Raw genomic sequence first — 19,401 nt, forward strand, 5'->3', positions numbered from 1 at the left:
CGTTTATATTAATGAATATATTATAAGTTATTAGTTAGTATTTTGCTGATCATGGAAGTCATTTTTTCTTTCGTTATGCGAACTTTCCATAAACACCATAACAAAAACTTAAATGTCACTGTCATTTGTAGTTCAACCATGACTGAAGGATGTCAAACGAAGTTTACGAAAAAAATTGATAAACCAAAATATTTTATATTTATTATTGGTATATTTGGAATTCTGCTGGGTGTGCTATATTTTTACAGGTTTAGCTTTCAAAAGAAATCGACATATTTGTATGTTTTCAAAACATAATATCACTAACCCACTTTGTTTTGTTTTTAGATTTCACTTAATCACAATTTTAGTAAGTTATGTGTTGGGATGTTTGGTTTGTTATTACGCATTAAGTTCAAACATTCTCTACAGTTATGTGTATCAATTGACGTGCCATTTTGTCAATAAGCCGTTAGATAAAGAAGACGAAGTTTCTTCAGACGAAGTAAGCTGTCAAGTTACTTTTATAAACTTAACACTCTCGGTGACTGATTCATCAATTCACTGGTCACCGTAAGGCCATGATAATATTGAAGCCTATGTTCTCCCTTAAAGAAAGTTTCAACTAAGATTTGTAATTCCTGAGATAAACATATTATGATAGAAAAATCATCAATTTAAATATTATTTCCTGATTACAGGGTTGTGAGACATGTGGATCCAAAGATTGTTCCCGCCATAATCCAGATGTGGCACCAGAGCCATGGAGTGGGTTACTTATACATAAACAATTGGACCAAGCCATAGAAGATGTAAGAACACATTTTTTTACTGTTAATTTCAAAATATTAATTGTAAAAGACCCATGTCTTGTCATATATATAACTGTAAACTTTGTGTATTAAATTTGAATTAAGTTAAAAACAATTTTAATTAACTTAATTAAGGTAAAAACTGAGCTAATTTTATCTCATTTATCTATTTCAGTTCTACAATGCTATATTAGACCAATTTGTAAACTCTTGGTACAGTAAGATAACTCTACAACCATTTTTTATTGATGAGTTGAGATTACAACTGAGATATGCGTCTGCTAATCTGTTGAAAAGAGCTCTGAAGGTAAATATGACAATTTTGTAATATTCACTAGATGAAGAAATTTATGTAATATCATGACATCTTATTAAAAACAAAATACATGACTTTTAGTAACTGTAAAATAGAGTTAAACAAAACCTAATATAGATAAGGTCAAAAAACAGTTTTTTTTTTTTATGTATTGAGATTCATAAAGGTTCGTGTGAAAAGTGACTTGAGACCTTCTAGTCCTTTGGTGGGATTATATAATGTCTGGTTCACACTTAGCCAGTACAGTTGGATAGTATTCCTTAGTAACTGTTCTGGCATAAAGTGAACACAAATTGATGCCATTGAGTAACAATGCTCCAACTTACTGGCCATAAACCAGGCATAACAGCTGATGTAGCAGTAATCAATAATAAGGGCCTGTCCCACTACTAGATGATAGAGACTCAGATAGCTTAAAAACTGTCAGATAAGGAAACAAAATCCAATATTACATGTTTTGCATGTTGGATTGTTCTCAGACAATTTGGTGGGACAGGCCCTAATCTGCAATACCAGAGGAACTGCAGATCAGAATATCTCTATCTAGAGGCATGAATGTTTTTTTCTTCATTTTCTAGATAGACTATGCTCGTCTAATCATGGAGAGGTTAGTGCCGTGTGCACTCCGACACTATGCGGTGGCATCGAGCGGCGCGCGGCCCGCGCTCCATGTGGCCGCATGCAACCGTGCTGCGGAGATGAAATACTTAAGATCGCTAACTGAAGTGTTATTACCATTGGTACTACAGCCCAATGAGACGAATAACTCGTAAGTATGTAGTGTTAATTAGTTTTGAATGGCGTATCATTTGACATGATTTCACTTGAATTGTATGGAGAGTAATGGTTTATTCAATACGTTGTCTTTATTGCATCACAGTTAAAATCCAGTAAATCCACAAATTTTTAACAATTTTGATTGTAGACTTGTTTCAATTAAAATATAAAATTGTTACTGTCAGTTGAACCATTAGAACTGAGGAAACTATATGTATTAAAAGGTTTTATATATTTTACCGCGATATGGGTTTATATTACTTATCTTGACTAGTAAAAATATAACTTATTTTATTTTGAAAATTAATAAAAAACGGCTCAACTCATGCTTTTATCCTCCGGTGACGGCACCAACTAGTTTTGGACCCTTCGGGGGTCCTTCTTCAGGGCGAGTATTAATTAACTTTTGTTTGCGGTCACGTCGCGCCTCGCACTGATTTATTATATTCTGTATGTAAATATATTATTTAATTTTTGTTGCTTCATGTAGTGACGAAAATATAGTAGGATTGAAGATACTTATTGTTTATGTGCATTATTTTAATATCTTGTTTTTAATTTAATTCCAGTGTGTTTCGAGTGTTGGTCCGTGAGGTGTTTGCAGGCTGGGTGTTATTGTCACTCACAGATGTGTTAGCAGACCCTTATATACTGAACGCACTAATCTTACTAGCTACAAGCGATGAGACGATGGCTGAACTACCCACCACTCCTAATTATAAGGTGTGTAAAAAGCATAGCATGAAAATTTTCGAGACATTATTCCGTGACATTTGTGCAGAGTTTTGTCAATTGTAAAATACACTGACATATTTGAAACAATTTTTTTCTATGATTTTACAGTAGAATTGTAATCTACAGGTCCTGGGTTCGATTCTCGCCGTGTTATAGTGGTCTTAATTTCAAAATTTCATAATATTTATTGGAATAATTTACAGTACAAGAAAACATCGTCATGTCTGAGTCTAAAACATTCAAAGATACGCAGAAAATTAGCCTAGTAATTCTACGATTCGTGACGCCCTTTTCTGTCTAACGCCCTGGGCGATCGCCCAACAGTATCCTAACGCCCTGTATCCTCCAGGTGGAGTTCTTAGAGACGTTCAGCCGCCAGACGGAGTGCGTGTACAGCGCGCGCAGCAGACTGCTGCAGGTGGACGTGGAGGCGGTGCTGGCGCAGCAGGACCAGCTGTACGCACTGATGCAGCACTTAAAGGCTGCTGGGCATCTGCAGCTGCTGCAGTTCTATAAGGACATTAGTGAGAAATATTCAATTAAAATAGTTTTGACGTATGTGTTGTTCCTGACTAGGTTCTACATCTGTGACCAAGTTCATCAAGATCCGTTGTGCTGTTTCGGAGATATCTTCTAACATCCATCCATTTAACTTTAACATTTATAATATTAATAAAGTGTGTGTGTTACAGTGTGGATGTAATGTTCAAAATTATTTCCTTTGATAACAATGATGAACCTAGTTTTAAAGTGTTTGTCTGTATTGTTGTTCATAAGACTGTGTTTTTACTAATCTTCAGAACGATTAGACAAATCATCGCAATTGGGATGGGTGTATGAATATAGGCTACGTTTTAATTCCAGAATATCGAAGTCAAGTCTAGTATAACAATTTCTAGGTCAGTCAAAGTTAAACGTTAGATCGTTGCGTTGCAGAAGTGTTCCAAAGTACGCTGTTAAACCCGGAGCTGAGCGACGCGGAGCGTGCTGCGCTGGCGGGTGAAGCGCGGGCACTGGCGGAGCTCTGCGCGCGCGTGCGTCTGCCGCCCGCCGTGCCGCGCGCACTACTGCGGGACCTGCGCCGCGACCTGCAAGCTGCCGACGTGCACACGTGAGACGCAATACACGCCGTAGTCTATCTCCCTCACACACACACTGTTGTGCATGTTGCTATCTCCGTCACACACATAATTTATATAGGAGGCAATGCGCGTGTCCGAGTGAAATACACTGCTCGTTGCATTTTATCTCCCTCACACACACATAATAGGATATGTTGCTATCTTTCTTCATCACATATATCGTGGATATAGCAATGATCACAGCGACCTACAAGACGGACGTTTACACGTGAGACGCAATATCCTTTGTATTCTATCTCTCTCACACACAGACTGTTGTACATGCTGCTATCTCTATACAGGATGTAGCAATAGTCGCCGCGACTAAGCGCTGGACGTGCGCGAGTGAGACATACAGTCAGTTCGCTGTCCTTTTCCCACTGTATGCGGGGTGCCTGCATCTTTCTTGGTTATATGTCTAAAAAAATATGCAAGCAAAGTATCGTGATCAAAAGATAGCAAAACGAATACAAGAATATCATTATACTAAAATAACAAATTATAGATGTAAATAGTAGCGAAGATGTTTTACCTTTTGTGATAAAAAAACACTACACAAACAAACTTAAATACTTACAAAACAAACAAAAACCCAATTTAAAAAGTAATTGTCATCAAATTGCGTTTGTTTTGTTCCTTGTAATCTCTGGAACGGATAATCCAATTTTGATGAGTCTCTTACAAGAAGGTAGTTGAAGAATGCTAGAATGTTATAGGCTACTTCTTTTTAATTCTGCAGACTTCAGACCAGCCGCGCTCTGTACCAGGCTGCGCGGCAGTCGCACGCTGCGTTGGAGAAGTTGTTACTGCCGCGATATCTGCACAGTGAAGAAGTAAATTAATTCTTATTTATACCTATAACATATTTTACTAATATTGTATAGATGGAAGATTTGTATTTTTGTATTTTGTATGTATTCGATGCACGTAAAAACATTAGAAAGGTAATTTATCTGTGAGTAACATAGGCTATGTTATTTTTAATTTTTTCACTTCAAACGGGCGAAGTCGCGAGCAACAGCTAGTATTTACTTATATTATAAAGAGAAAAGATTTTTATTTTTGGATTTTTGTATGTATTGAAATAATTCAAAAACAACTGGACCGATTTTATAAATTCTTTCACCATTATATAGCGATAAAGTCGCGAGCAACAACTTGTATCTATTACACTAATTCCACATATATTTGGAATATATTCATTGATATTTCTATTTCAGTTTTACAAGCTGTTGATTGGTTCCCGAGTGGCCACAGGTTACCAAAAACAAATGGCTAAAAGGTAATAACTCTGTGGAATCTTTTGTACTTGTTTTTTGTTAATAACCTTGTCCTGTCCATATATGTCTTTTTTTATTCATGTTACATGTTATGCACAAGAGTTATTTTTTTAAAATTAAAACTAGATTGAACTAAACGCGAACTGTCCTTATCGCTATGAGCAATTTTTTTTATCACGATACTATTTTAAATAGATTCATTTAAGTTTTTTTTTAATAATTTAGGTTTTGCTGGTGACTAAAACTGCCAGCAATTAAAAAAAATACTTATTAAGTAGTTATTTTATTATTAAATGGCTTAGGTTAAAATTTATTAGGCAAATTTCATCGAGATCGTTTAAGTCATTTGGATACTTTCTAACATCCATCCATCCAAACTTTCGCATTTATAACCATACTAATGTTATAAATGCGAAAGTAAAGATGGATGGATGGTTTTGTTAAGACTGTAGCCTAAACGTCTGAACCGATTTCGATGAAATATGGTAGAGATGCAGAGGATAGTCTGGAAGTACAGAGGCTTCTTACTTTTTTTTAATTCCATGCGAATGGAGACGCGGGCTAAAGCTAGCATTAGTATGAATGTATGATTGTTTTTTCTCAGACAACAAGATAAGTTATTGAACGCGGCTATGAAGATAGGCAGTCGTCTGAAGGGCGCGCTAAGGTCACCGGCGGTGGACGGCCAGCTGCTGGAGGGCTACAACCAGCTGGACGACGGCATGGAGAACCTGGACATCCTCAAGTACCTGGACTCCATCGCGGCCGAGGACAGCATGGAGCAGGACCTCGCCAACTTTAAAGTGGTCCTCACTAATGTGGAAACGCAACTTGTAAGTAAATATAAATATATGTCGGAGTTGGGTCTTTCTCCCCGACATCATTGCTACCGAGTCTTGGTTTCGTGGGCGTTATTTGGGTGAAGTGCGAGCATTAAAACACTAGAGACACGGATTAACACAATATAATTCGGAATCTACACTTATCACATAGCAAATCAACAAGCAAGACCGAGCAGCGGGTTCGTGGCACCTGTTCGTACTTCTACTACACAACTCTCCTCAATCGACTCGCCACTGTGCCAACACGCACCACAACATGTCACTACAAACGTCGCCCTCTAAGCACTGAACTGCGCCTCGACCCCGCTCGAGCTAATAAAGGCCACTCGAGCCGCTTGCTCTGCTCTTATTGGTCGTATGCAAGTTGACGTACTTTTAATTTTAAAAAGAACTAAATACAAATGACATCGAGTTTCTACTTTCGAGAAAAAGGAATTAAATTAATAATTTTATCTTAAACAATATTAAAACGCAAGACAATAACGTTTGTTACACATAAAGCAACAGTCAATTTATAGCTTCCTGCGACATATACTAGTTTTATTACTTCGCGAGAAATTAAAAAAATAATAAAAAATATAGTCTTTGTTACTCAATGATAATGTAGCTTTTTTATGGTAAAAGAATTTGAAATCGGCCCAGAAATTTTTGAGTTATTTCGATACATACAAGAGTACAAATATTTCCACCTTATAATATTGGTATAGATATATATTAAATTGCTGTAGGCGATAGTAACTGCGGAATTTAAAAAACCTTAATTATTAACTTATATGTTTAAACGCAAAGTTACCCGTCTGTAATGTCTGATTTCTTAACTAATATTATCTTTCCATTATTTTGAGTGCTCTAAATAACTCGTACTGGCCTATACAATATTTTAATTAAAAACTTGAACTGAAGGAACCAACACCCTGTATATTGAAAAAACTTACTCACGATTAGAGCATCCTGTATAACGAATATGGTTCAACAGTTGAAATATTCAACAGCAAGCTCCGCCGCGGCGTGGTACTGTGCGGGTGTTCACGCTAGCGGTGCACCGGGCGGGGGGTGCGGTGGGTGCAGGGGGTACAAGGGGTGCGGGGGGCGCGGAGCTTTGGGGGGCTCGCCGCACGGAGCACGACTTCCACCTGCTCCGCGCCAAGCTGCATGAGTTCCACGGAGACGCGCTGCACGACCTCGCACTGCCTTCAAGACGGTAAGTACAGTTGAGGTATTCCGCGGTGACCCACTTTACTAAAATTGCTTTGAAATGACATACTCCACCTCTTACATATATCTTATTAGATAGCACTAAGTGCAAAGGGACAATAAGTTAAAATGCCGTGTATCACTGCCTTTCTTATACAGATATTTAAAGGTGCGTTGTATTGGTTTTTGTTCCACGTCTCGTTTCAAAATGCTCAAACATTTTTTACTTTTATAGTGGAATGCCGTCAGATTCCCCAGCTGTACCTAGGTAGTTCAAGATAGTTTTTGAACGTTTTGTACATAAGATGAGGAACAATAACCAACAGCTATAAAATATCATTGTACAATAAAAACCGGCTAATTGCTTTTTAATGTTATACAGTTACTCAAAATTCATTGTTACTTTATGGTTATTTGTAAAATGTGGCGGGCCGTATCTTGGTGCAAGGACGACGGTAATTTTTAACGCCAAAAGTAAGACAGACTAAGTGAGATGCAATGTTTTGCGTGCTATTATATTAATTTTGATGAAGTCAGATACAAGGTAAAACTTTTAAATCATTTCGCCTATTTAGATAAATAACAATTACCTTTAAAATGTTAACCGAGTAATTTCTCTTTCCAGAGACAACAGTCCTCTGGAGACTCTCCGGTACAAATACGAAGACTTCTTACAAAGGTTACTCCAGAAGCCGCTGCTGCAGACCAGCGAGCTGCTGTACCTGTTCCTCACGGTGGACGGAGACTTCTCCCTGGTGGTGCAGGCCTCCACCCTGAACGCCAACAGCCCAGACCTGGGCAACATCTACCAGTCTGTTGCACATAAACTGAGGAAAGAGAAGGGACAGCATTTGGAAAGTTTTTTAAGGAACTTCTTGGTTTCTTCTGATAAAGAACGGTATCAAGCTCTGTAAGTATATGATTATGGTAGCAATATATATTGTATTTTTGTTTAAATTATTTATTTCAACAGCGTTATGTCACTAATAAAAGTAAAAAAAAATATCCTATGTTACCCAGCGATAACGTAGCTTTTTAATGGTGACAGAATTTTTGAAATCGGTCCAGTAGTTTTTGAGTTATTTCAATACATAAAAAAATGCAAAAATACAAAATTTTCCTCTTTATAATATTTTATATTAGTTTTAGTAAGTATGGATAAGTCTTTGTTTTGTTATTTTGGTGTAAAACATCTCGAATGAATCCTATGAATTAACTTTTTAATGTGACAGTAAATCTATCTTTATTAGTTCGGATATTATTGTTTGTTTCAAATATAATTATAGATATTGTCTTATTAATCTTGAAACAAATATATTTTGGTGGTTTTTAAGATTTTTGCTCAACTTCAGTAAGCAGGGGGTCCGTGAAGTGGAGGAAGCGCTAGAAGCGGACGAGGGGTCATCATTGCGGGTGGGTGCGGGGGGTGCGGTGGGTGCGGCGGGTGCTGGAGGTGCGCGGGGGGCGCGCGGGCAGGTGTTCGGGGACAACTTCGCGGAGCCGCCCCCCGTGCCCGCCCCCCGACCCGGCGGACAGCAGGCGGCGGTCGCGGGCTTTACACAGTGCTTCATGTATTTATGTAAGTTTATATCTAGATCGTCAATGAATTAAGGGTTAACTTAACTTGTAATTTGTATGTCCTGGGTTCGAATACCTCCATGTACATTCGGGAAATTTGGTAGTGTTTCACTTTAAAAGTACAGTCGTTTAAATGCGGAACAATAATATACTAAGATTTATTATTTTTTTTATCAATCGTTTGCGCAAATTACTGCTAACTAATTAGTTATTTGTAATTAGAACCGGAGTTTGTCTCCGTTGCAATAAATAAGCCAATTTTTCTGTAAATGGAACACCGACGATTTCCTCGACTGTACCAATGTAGTTTGCGACTTTTTATTCATTATGTCCACTTTGTTACTTTGAAGCTAAAAACATGTTGCTTTTTTATAATAAGCAGGATGGTAATATATTATACAAGTGTTTAGACAGTGAAAATGTAAATGTTTCCAGTGCTAAAGGTTGTGAAAGCGCCGACCTTCCTGTGCGGCATTGCGGGCAGCTTGTTGTCGATGACGCGCACTGTACTGGATGACGCGTTTAACTCGTATCTCAACACAACGCTGGCTACCCTACTTTGTGAGAGGAGGATGGCGCATCTCATACGATTAGGACACGGTGAGTGTTGCTATAATAAAATACAATAATAAAGGCTTGTTTATTTTACATATATAAGATTTTTGTAATTAATTTATATACTAATAGTTGTTTCTCGCGACTTCGGCCGTGAATAATCACTGATAACGTAGCTTTCAGATGGTGAAAGATTTTTTGAAATCGGCCCAGTAGTCTTAGAGTTATTTCCATACTTACAAATATACAACTCTTTCTTCTTTATAAATAGTCTAGATAATCTTGAGTCATCAGATTCCACAGCCGGTGGTGCACTATTTGTACATAACATGTTTTTTAATATTATTGTAAAACAAGCTTTCGCCCGCGAACTCCATCCGCGTGGAGTTTAAAAAAAAAACAAAAACAGGTAGTCTTTCTTTCAGACTTTCCTCTACATCTATGCCAAATTTCATCGAAATCCGTTCAGCTGTTTAGGCTACAAATTTTAACAAACCATCCATCCGTCCTTTCGCATTTATAATATTAGTATGATATAAGAGGTAAATTAAATAATATCAGGGTTGGTGTTCGGCAAGCGGAGCCTCCCCCCCCGCGCGGAGCCCCGCTCGCAGCGCGAGGCGGCGCGCGCGCGTCTGCCGCTGCCCGCGCTGCGACACGCCTTCGATCTTATACAGAGCCCGCAGCTTAACAAACAGGTTCGGATGACTCCATTATAACAGTACTAGGGCCTTTTTTTATAACATAAGGTGGCAAACCACAAATCCACCGAAATGGAAAGCGACCGCTGCCTATAAACATCTGCAATCGCAGATGCGTTGCCTACCCTTCATTGACGGAGGATACGCACATAAAGAGGATATTTCTCCTTCCTATGCGTCTCCACCGTCAAATCCACTTTTCCTTCCCATCCTTTTTCTTAAGAAAAGGGTGGAAAGGGAAAGGGACTAAAATTAGGCCTCCGACACTCATCAGACGAAACGCGGAATTACATCCACTTCACGCCTGTCCCACCACCGGCTGATATAAGTTCAGATAGCTAAAATGACGTCAGTCAGGTAACAAAATCCGATATTTCCTTGTTGGATTGTTGTCAGACAATTTACAATTTGGTGGGACAGGCCCTTACTCATAAACAATGTTTTTAAATAAATATTTGCTGCATATTTGATATTTGCATGTCATAGATAAAAATAAAATTTGTGCTCGAGTTCTTCCAGACTATGTTCTATATCTGTAACAAATTTCATCGAAATTCGTTTTAGAGATACGTACTAACTTAAATTAGGTCTTGGCATTATGATATTACTAACTGTTCCTCGCGACTTCGTCCGCGGGATATTAAATAATATGGCATGTTACTCATAGATAAAATACCTTTCCAAAGGTGAAACAATTTTTAAAATTCACCCAGTATTTTTTGAGTTATTACCATACATACAAAAATAAAAATCTTTCCCTTATGTTAGTATAAATAAACTTATCATATTATATGTGTTGCCAGTTCATTTAACCTTTTTCTCCTTTTTATTTTGGGATAATGTTTTATTTGCTATTTATAATGCTTATAACACTTGCAGCCATACTCTGTTATTAAATGTTTAATTAATAATAATTATGTTTATTAAAGTAATAATAACTTTCCAGTTGGTGTACAGCTTGTTGGATCTCTGCGTGTTGGAGTTGTTTCCCGAGTTACAGGACAAGGAAGTGATGGCGATGAACATATAAAGACTTCCTTATTCGAGTAATTTATTTATTAAACGCTTTTGTATATCGCGTATAAACTGAATATCTTAAATGGATTTATATTTTTTGTAATTAATCTCTTAAAAAAGTTGTACGTAAAAATAGTTAATTGTAAATAACAATAGGTTATTGAAACTATTTTTATATTATTAATTTAGTTAATATATTGTATTAACGGCCTTCGAGAAAGGCTGAGTATTCCTGAAGTGACCATAAAACGAATATTTGCAACGTAAAAATAAATTATTTTGATTACAGTTTATGCTTGCTTTATTTTACCTAATGTCACATTTACGATATATTTGTATTTGTAGCCAGGTTATTTCCAATTGTCTGATTACTATGAGCTTCGCACCGCACCTTAATCCATTTAAAAAATCTCTACGAGTCTTCCAATTTTAAGAATACTGCATACGACAGTATCTTTATCGAATTTTAAAGAGCATAATAGATTTTTTTCGCCGTGAATTTGGGAAATGATATTTCAACTGGCAGCATTCCATTTTATGAAAACCATAAACAAAAACATGCTCAGTTAAGTGGGGAGAAAAAACGGATCTTGAAGGTGACGTTAGTGGAACTTGTTTTTTTTTATATTGTTATTGTTTATTTTAATTTCAGAAAACAAAAAGTTTAATTTTTACTTAATATTATTGTAAATGACAAAAAATCGTGACTTTAATTAATTGAAGTCAATTTTATTATCTGTGACATTGACAGCACTAAGCATAAAGTAAAATAATCCTACAGAATTAAAAGTTATTACAATCTTTGATTTTCACAAAAGATTCTGTACCTTTCTTATTTAGGCGTATATTACAGTCTTTTGTGAACTTCTCCAAGGAAATTGAAGCAAATCAAAGCAAATGTCAATTTATTTACAGTCGAAAAGAGATGGTGGTGGGTGTGTTGCTTTGAGTTTTAGTTAGAAAGAATTTTTAATTAAATAAAAAGTAGTGTTAGTAGTTAGGCGCCTAATTATTTTGATCAATTAGTGACTTGTTTATAGAATCCATTGTAAATATATTAGTCTTCGAAGCAATCGTTTGTATTGTAGCATTTAAATCAAATATTTACATTGAGTGTTGTTTCTGTAGTGATGTGCATATCAGTGCTATTAACTAAAATAGTGTACTTATGATTAGTAGCTAATTTATGATCATTGATGATGTTTGTTTTGAGTTCACAACATGGATGTAGCTTGTGAACGTAGTCCAGTTTTGATACACCATGTCGTCAACGCCATGCGCCAAGGGCGGGATGCGCCTCAGCGAAGCCCTGGACAACATCCAACTGGCGTATAATCCTATAACGAAACAGTTGCACTTTGTAAGTCCTAAAGTGGATAAACCTCCTGACACTACTGATGAAGTTGATAAATTGTCGAAAAAGAGTAGTTTTAGTGATGAAGGGAACTATTCAATATCGACATGTGAGAAGAGTGATACCAGTGACTCTCCAAAGAGCACATTGCAGTGGGGAGGCAGTGTGAGCGGTCACCAGCGAGGGAAGGACGGAGGCTCATTCTCGAGTACTGTGTCCAGCTTATCTGAATGTTCCCTAGGGTCCAGTGCTTCCAAGGATGATGATGTTGATGTGAACAAGGACCAAGATAACAGTAAGCTGAAGAAGAAAGGATTGTCTGGATTTTTTAGCAGGTTAGTGCTTTTAATTTATTTAGATGTTGATTTGTTTGATTAAACTAAAATTTCGCACTGACCCCACATAAATGGCCAGGGATAAGAATTGTGTGATATGTATTTTGGTGTCAGAAAATTCTAGTAATAAGTTCTATACTATGTTTTAGGTATAAAGTTAAGTTATGTTAGATCTGTCATCAAGAGTAAGGTATAGCAAGTTTTCCGATTGATTCTTTAAGTTGGTATAATTGTTTTGTGATTCGATTTTCAGCTGCTACAGATTGCTATTAGTTAGTTATTTATCTCTATGAAACTGGTGTTTTGTATATTTACCCATTTTATATGGCAACATTTGAGATGTTTAGTAATTATAATGTTTTAATTAGCCTAACAGATTAGGTAGGCAATTAAAGAAAAAAACAAAATGATTTTATACAGAATATATTTAAATAAAAATATAAAAAAGGGTGTAAATAAATTAAATAGTTATATATTACTAAAGTCATTGTTTGTCACTGCTTAGAACTGTAGACATTTTTTTTAATTCAGTCCAAACTTGTCAGGGTCAATATCAGTTAGTTCACAGGAAATATCAAATAGTTTCTTCTGATGGTCTACATTTTTAGAATATCTATTGCTTATTCCTTCTACACAGTTGCTAATATAGAGTCCACCTTTTTCTTCAATATTTTTGTTAAAACAGGCAAATAATATCGGAGTAGCTCCTTTTTCTGGTGTTTTGAAGAATATCTTCTTCAGCCATGGTAGTTTGTTAAAGGTTGTATTCTCAAACAAATCGGTGTCAACAATTCCAGGATGTACTGAATAGAATTTTACATTTGCGTCTTGACTGTCAAATAACTTGTTGAGATATCTTGCTGTCATTATCTGAAACAAAGACAAGAAAACATAAATAAACATTACTTAACTTATTATTGGAATGAAATATAGGAACATTTAATACCTGTGCAAGTTTAGATTGGGCATATGCAGCTATTGTGTCATAATGTTGCTTCATGTTAATGTCATCAAAGAATATCTTTCCAGGGTAATGACCGCAAGATGAGACATTAACAACTCTCGAAGGCTCCTCTACCCTGCCAGCTTTTTTCAATGCTGGCAACAATAAATGTGTCAAATAAAAATGATTCAAATGGTTCACAGCAAACTGTGACTCTATGCCATCCTCCGTTAACTTGTAATCTCCATACATTATCCCAGCATTGTTTATTAGATAATTAATCTCTGGGAAATCCTTTGTGACGCAATTAACGAATTCCTTAACTGACTTCTGTGATTGTAAATCGAGTGAGAATACATGTAAATTTTTCCCATTCTCCATTGTTTCGATCATCTTTTTAGCCGCGTCAGGTTTTCGAATGCCCATTATAACGGTGACATTAGCTTTAAGCAGGCCTCTGATTACTTCAGTGCCGATGCCTCGCGCTCCGCCGGTTATAACGGCGACTTTTCTACTAGCGTCCGGCAACTCGATTTTATTTCTCCGTATATTGATCCAATCGTCGATAAGTCCTCCCGCACCCGCTCCTTGCATGTCCATCATGTAACGGAAGTCGCTCAGTAAATGCTTGAGGGGTTTGTGTCGGTTCATGATCCAGTATACTGCGGCTGCGACGGTTGCTATAGTTATTGTTGTCAGGAACATATTTGAGGTTATGTCGACCGTCCGTCGCGGCGCGGCGGCTGTACTGACGCTGCTTTCACCGCTCGATCCTCGCTTTCTCCCGCTCCGCTGTTTGTTTCAACTACCGTTAGTCCTGCACGATTGTGTTGAAACTCCCTAACCGTGAGTTGTCACTGCCGAATTATCTGTAAATAAACACTTTGTTATCTCTGTTATTTATAAGGGAATGAAAGAGATGGAAGCGATGCTATTTACGACAACTCACGGGAAACTGACGGTAACAGAACTCTACATATCGCGCGTTTGTCTATGGAATGCGCAGATGACGCGTGACGATATCGTTTATCGTATTTTGTAGATAATATATACGGCGTAACAAGTTATTAAAACACGACCTTTTTGAACAGTCTCACAGAAAAGTTAGAATTAATAATTATTAATTTGGTTCTCTTAAATGTTTCCATGTAACTTTGTTTACATTTTACGTAACTGTAAGCATTGTTTTGATCCATTCAGAATATACTACTCTCAATTCCTTTGTCACAAAAAAATGCACTTCTGTAAACTGTTTCATATTTATGAACGGATTTGCTATCACTTGAGATAAAGACGTCCTCTATACGAGAATAGTTATTCGATAACCCTGGCGATATTGCATTTAATATTGAACCTTGTACGCTTTAGTTTAAGCTACCTTTATTGTATTTATTGAATTTTAAACAATATAACTATAAAAGTCCCTTTATAGGAACCCTATTTTATACAAACATGCATGAAACTCGCTAAACTAAAATTACTTTATAATATACATCGCAAACAACTTTACGTAATCAATTATAAATCTTGTATTTCCCATTTGTTATATTTATTAAGGACTCCATATTTCTGTGTTAAATGCAAGTCACGAATATGTCAGGTTGGTTGCAGCCTTCGCAACACTGTCGCCTCACTAATTAACATCTGGCCGTTAAATGCACTTCCTTAAGTAACCGTGGGTTTACACTGTTGTAGTCAACACACTTGTTATCGCAGTGTATACGGGGTTTATCACGAATATTTGTGAGATCGTAACGTAACGTCATCGAGAGAATTTGTATTAGATGTATGCAGTAAATTCAATGATGGAGGACGTTACTGTCATGCAAATATTCGTAATGAATCTCCCAGCTAAATCTGTATTGTTTGTTAGCTAGCGATTTGCTAGTTCTGTGGTTAAACCAGGTGCGCTTTGCCATTATTGTTATCGTTATCCAACCACGCTCAATGGGCGATAAGAATATACTATGTTGCTTACTATGAGATTTCGATCTCGTTATAAGCAAAACACCTTTCAGTGGGTTTAAAAGCTGTCACGATTTAAGTAAAATCAGCCAGGAAATGTCTCGCCATTTAAGAATCACTGTCTTTTAAAAGTCGTTTAAAATCAATACTTTTTTGTATTTTATAAAATTGGTTCATATTTAGTTACTTTTGTAACTTATTGAAAGCAGTTTAAAATAGTTGTTCAAACGCACCAGCCCTAACATAAAAGCCTATAAACAATAAAACAAATATACAAGCCTATAACATAAAAGTCTTCAATAGGACCGCTTGTGATCTCGTCCGTGTACTTATTGTGACCCACAATGCACTTGGAGAACCTGTTTCAAAGGCAATGCACCCCGAAGCACGCTGCCATCGGTTTGGAATTTAAACGAGCATTGTAATCCATCGAAGGTTTACTTCCAGTACGTGATAAAATTTAGTTAAAGCCAGCAATGGATATTGTACTATGGAACATTATCGCTTTTAGTTCCAAATACATTACCGGTTTAGTGCCGGAGTTATTTAAAGTTTGGATAAAGCCAGTAATGGTGAATGTGCAGTGGAATTGTTATCGTTTGTGCAGGTGTTGAAAGATGTATTGTATATCTAAGCTAAAGCCGGGTTCTTTGTTTATTGTGTTTCAACAAGTATGTGAATTCGATTTAATTTTTTTTGGTCGTAACAGGTAGTTTGTGGCGTTTGGTTAGCTAAACGAGTATTTCACGGAAACATTAAGTTCGATTTGGTTGTAAAGTTTTTAACTTTATATTTCGATACTATTGATAATAAAGTTAAACTTTGACAAAGAAAGCGTATGTATTTATTGATATGGTTTGTTTATTTTTCAAATGATTTATGTAGGTGTGCGGTCAACAAGGTGACCTTCAACATTTCGTTTTAAAAGTATTTTCTCTCATCGTTATATTTAGAGACGATAATGTGCCAAGTTTATATTTTTAACCGCAAACTGCTACCTAAATGTAAATAATATTAATTAACAATAAAATCTATTATTGTTAATAATTTACTTCAGTTACTTAAGATTTAGTGATACCACCAATCGTAATCATAACCGTCCTTCGTAAGTCCAGGCAAATTACAAACGGACGATGTTCAAGATTTGTCGGTGATTATAATTGTAAAATATTTACGCAAATTGTGTATGGATTTGCGTGTTAATTCTTGCGGTTAACCAATGCGATCATTAGTCACAATAATCTGGCATTTGACTGCGTGTTGCCTATTAAAATGACGTACAAAGTTTCATTGTCTGTTTAATAAATACTGCATATATACTAATGGTAGCATCATTCTATTTCGGAGAAATTTCACAAAAAAAAAAACAGTTTTTTTTCACAATTTCATCCCGAAATAGCTCAAAACCAAACTGTGTAAGCGTTTATTTTTAATTTTTATTATAAAATCACAATACAATTCGTATCCTTCAAGACAGAATAAAACCTGTCCTTGCCCCTTATATGGGTAGACTTAAAAACTAGACATTCCAAAAATGTTAAATACATAAACGGAAGCAGACATAAAGATGACTGAACGCAGTCAATAACATGAATCATGTGATATCTCGGATCATTTGACTGAATGACGAACGACAATGACTAAGTATTCAACTAATACTTCCTTTGTACAGTTTTAAGTAATTACATTACGTTTAAGTGTAACAATGCTCTTTGTTGAATATAATAAAAAAGTTGCATCAAAATTGTAAAGGAAAAGTAAATGCTTGTGTAGATGTTTATACATTTGAAATATTATTAATAAAACAACAGATCAGAGAATAGAGAAACGAAATACGGTAAAATGCATGAGACAGACTATATCGACGTTTCAACTGTTTTATTGCCAAAATAACTAGTTTATACTAACATCATAAAAAGCAAAACTTTGTTTGATTGTAATCAATAGGCTCAAATATTAATGGGCCGATTTTAAAAATTCTTTCACCTTTAGAAAGGTAATTTATCTGTAAGTAACAAACGCAATGCTTTTTCATTATGTTATTATTGTTTTTAATTTTCTCGCGGACGGAATCGTGGGCAAAAGCTAGTTTGTAATATATTTCTTTATTCGAATAAGGGCGGGAATACACAAGCCAGTAAAATGGAACAGTAACTATTATACGAGAAGAAACGCGTCAGTGTTTTTTGTAGACGAATTTTATTAAAATAATTCGTTTGTGCTGTTTATGGTAAAAGAGAGAAGAGCGAGCTCTCGTTTTTAAAACGTTACACACAAATCGTAGCTACGCTATTTATGGAATTAGGTCTCACCCGGCAACCGACATAATTGATATCGTACTAATTTTATGGGAAGCTTTGCGTTGGTCCTCATTTTTGCTGCGTCATGTTCGAATTAAAAGACTATATTGGTTCGTGTATGGTGAAGTTTTTTACCGTACTGACCGCTTAAAACTGTCCGTGTGTGTCGGCCCTTGTTTTGTTTTTTATGAAATCTACCAATCTTTAAAATTTCATTAGGTTAGATATAAATACAGCCAGGTAGAGAATAAATAGACATTATATCTGTATATTATTAATTATATAAGATTTATCATAACTTACATAAACGATAATCATTGCGTTTCGTAATGCGATAAACATTCGTTGACGAAATAGTTCACACGATGAATAGTTGGGGAATAATCACCTCTATCTCCTAAACATACAGGACAAATTACTATGTCAAGTATAATTTATAGTGATTAGATTGGCGTGTGAAATGTTCATTCAGGTTTTGTCGTTACGAGATGTGTATTGTTGTGAAAGACTAAGTCTGAGTACACGGAAATTTCTTTGACTGAAATAAATAATGTGGGAAATGAGAGTCTTGTTAAAATGCGACAATGGTAAAATGTTAGCAATTATTTTAGTTGAAACTAGCTGTTGCTCGCGTCTGTCGGCGTGGAATTAAAAAAATATCCTATGTTACTATGATAATTTAGCTTTTGAATAGTGAAAGAATTTTTAAAATCGGCCCAGTAGTTGAGTTATTTCCATACTTACAAAATATAAATCTTTACCCTCTATATTAGTTTAGTTAAAATAAGACAAGATGCTTTTGTAGGATGAACGTCTTTATCAATGAAATTGGTATTAAATTTAAAACACATTAAAAAACTTTATCATCATCATAATCACCAGCTCACTATACCCGCTGAGGGGCTCGTAATGGCTTTGTAATTAAATTGGAGAGAACGTAATCCGGTAAAGCGACTTACGGGCCATTATTTTACGCAATGATCGATGTAGAGCGGAATGGAGTGGAAGGTGAAATTATAAATTTCGCCCAGTGAAAGTATCATGGGTACTTGACGATTTCTATTGAAGGTAATCATATATTTACATACGTAATTCAAACATAGATTAGCATATTAACCTAATCCGAGGTGATTTTAAAAGATACATTTCTAAAAAGAAGGAATTAACTTCTTTGAATAAAAAAAACACTAGATTACTATAAATGTGAATATTTACATATATTTTTTTCATAACATAAGATGGCAAACGAGCAAGCGCCCACCTGAATCCGCCAAAATGGAAAAGCAACCGCTGCCCATAGACATCTGAAATTGCAGATGCGTTGCCTACCCTTATCCGACGGAGGAGGAGACGCACATAAAGAGGATATTTCCTCTTCCTATGCATCTTCTCCATCGTCAAATCCACTTCCCCTTCCCATCCTCTCATAAGAAAAGGGTGGTAAAGAGAAAGGGACTTAAATTAGGCCTCCGGCACCACACTCATCAGACGAAACACGGCATTGGTTCCATTTCACGCCCGTCTTCTGTGTGATCGTGGTATTACTCCGGGCGTGCCGGCCAATTCGTGCTAAGATGTTAAAGCGGGCACTACCACT

General features: G+C 36.1%; 3 protein-coding genes across 3 annotated transcripts in view; 2 read left to right on the forward strand and 1 right to left on the reverse strand.

Annotated features, from left to right (window-relative positions):
- Nucleotides 1–11,198, forward strand: part of LOC106100279 — a 30,200-nt gene extending 19,002 nt beyond the window's left edge. The window contains exons 21-35 of the mRNA XM_013279090.1: nt 681–791; nt 967–1,098; nt 1,686–1,876; nt 2,454–2,607; nt 2,969–3,143; nt 3,556–3,730; nt 4,480–4,573; nt 4,961–5,022; nt 5,625–5,853; nt 6,855–7,063; nt 7,682–7,966; nt 8,409–8,635; nt 9,070–9,234; nt 9,751–9,887; nt 10,837–11,198. Of these exons, the coding sequence (XP_013134544.1) occupies nt 681–791; nt 967–1,098; nt 1,686–1,876; nt 2,454–2,607; nt 2,969–3,143; nt 3,556–3,730; nt 4,480–4,573; nt 4,961–5,022; nt 5,625–5,853; nt 6,855–7,063; nt 7,682–7,966; nt 8,409–8,635; nt 9,070–9,234; nt 9,751–9,887; nt 10,837–10,920 (2,430 nt within the window). The 3' untranslated portion in view covers nt 10,921–11,198. The remainder of the gene's footprint in view (nt 1–680; nt 792–966; nt 1,099–1,685; nt 1,877–2,453; nt 2,608–2,968; nt 3,144–3,555; nt 3,731–4,479; nt 4,574–4,960; nt 5,023–5,624; nt 5,854–6,854; nt 7,064–7,681; nt 7,967–8,408; nt 8,636–9,069; nt 9,235–9,750; nt 9,888–10,836) is intronic.
- A 607-nt stretch (nt 11,199–11,805) lies between these two features.
- The window catches only part of LOC106100283 (TBC1 domain family member 12-like), a 28,805-nt gene continuing 21,209 nt past the window's right edge, over nt 11,806–19,401 (forward strand). The window contains exon 1 of the mRNA XM_013279095.1: nt 11,806–12,596. Within this exon, the coding sequence (XP_013134549.1) occupies nt 12,169–12,596 (428 nt within the window). The 5' untranslated portion in view covers nt 11,806–12,168. The remainder of the gene's footprint in view (nt 12,597–19,401) is intronic.
- On the reverse strand, nt 13,004–14,464 carry LOC106100284 (retinol dehydrogenase 11-like). The gene is made up of 2 exons (XM_013279096.1): nt 13,543–14,464; nt 13,004–13,466 (listed from the first exon to the last, which is right to left on the reverse strand). The coding sequence occupies exons 1-2, from the start codon at nt 14,242–14,244 to the stop codon at nt 13,119–13,121; spliced, it is 1,050 nt and encodes a 349-aa protein (XP_013134550.1). The 5' UTR covers nt 14,245–14,464; the 3' UTR covers nt 13,004–13,118.

This window comes from Papilio polytes, unplaced genomic scaffold, assembly GCF_000836215.1.
Source record: "Papilio polytes unplaced genomic scaffold, Ppol_1.0 DF824058.1, whole genome shotgun sequence".
NCBI classification, from domain to species: Eukaryota; Metazoa; Arthropoda; class Insecta; order Lepidoptera; family Papilionidae; genus Papilio; species Papilio polytes.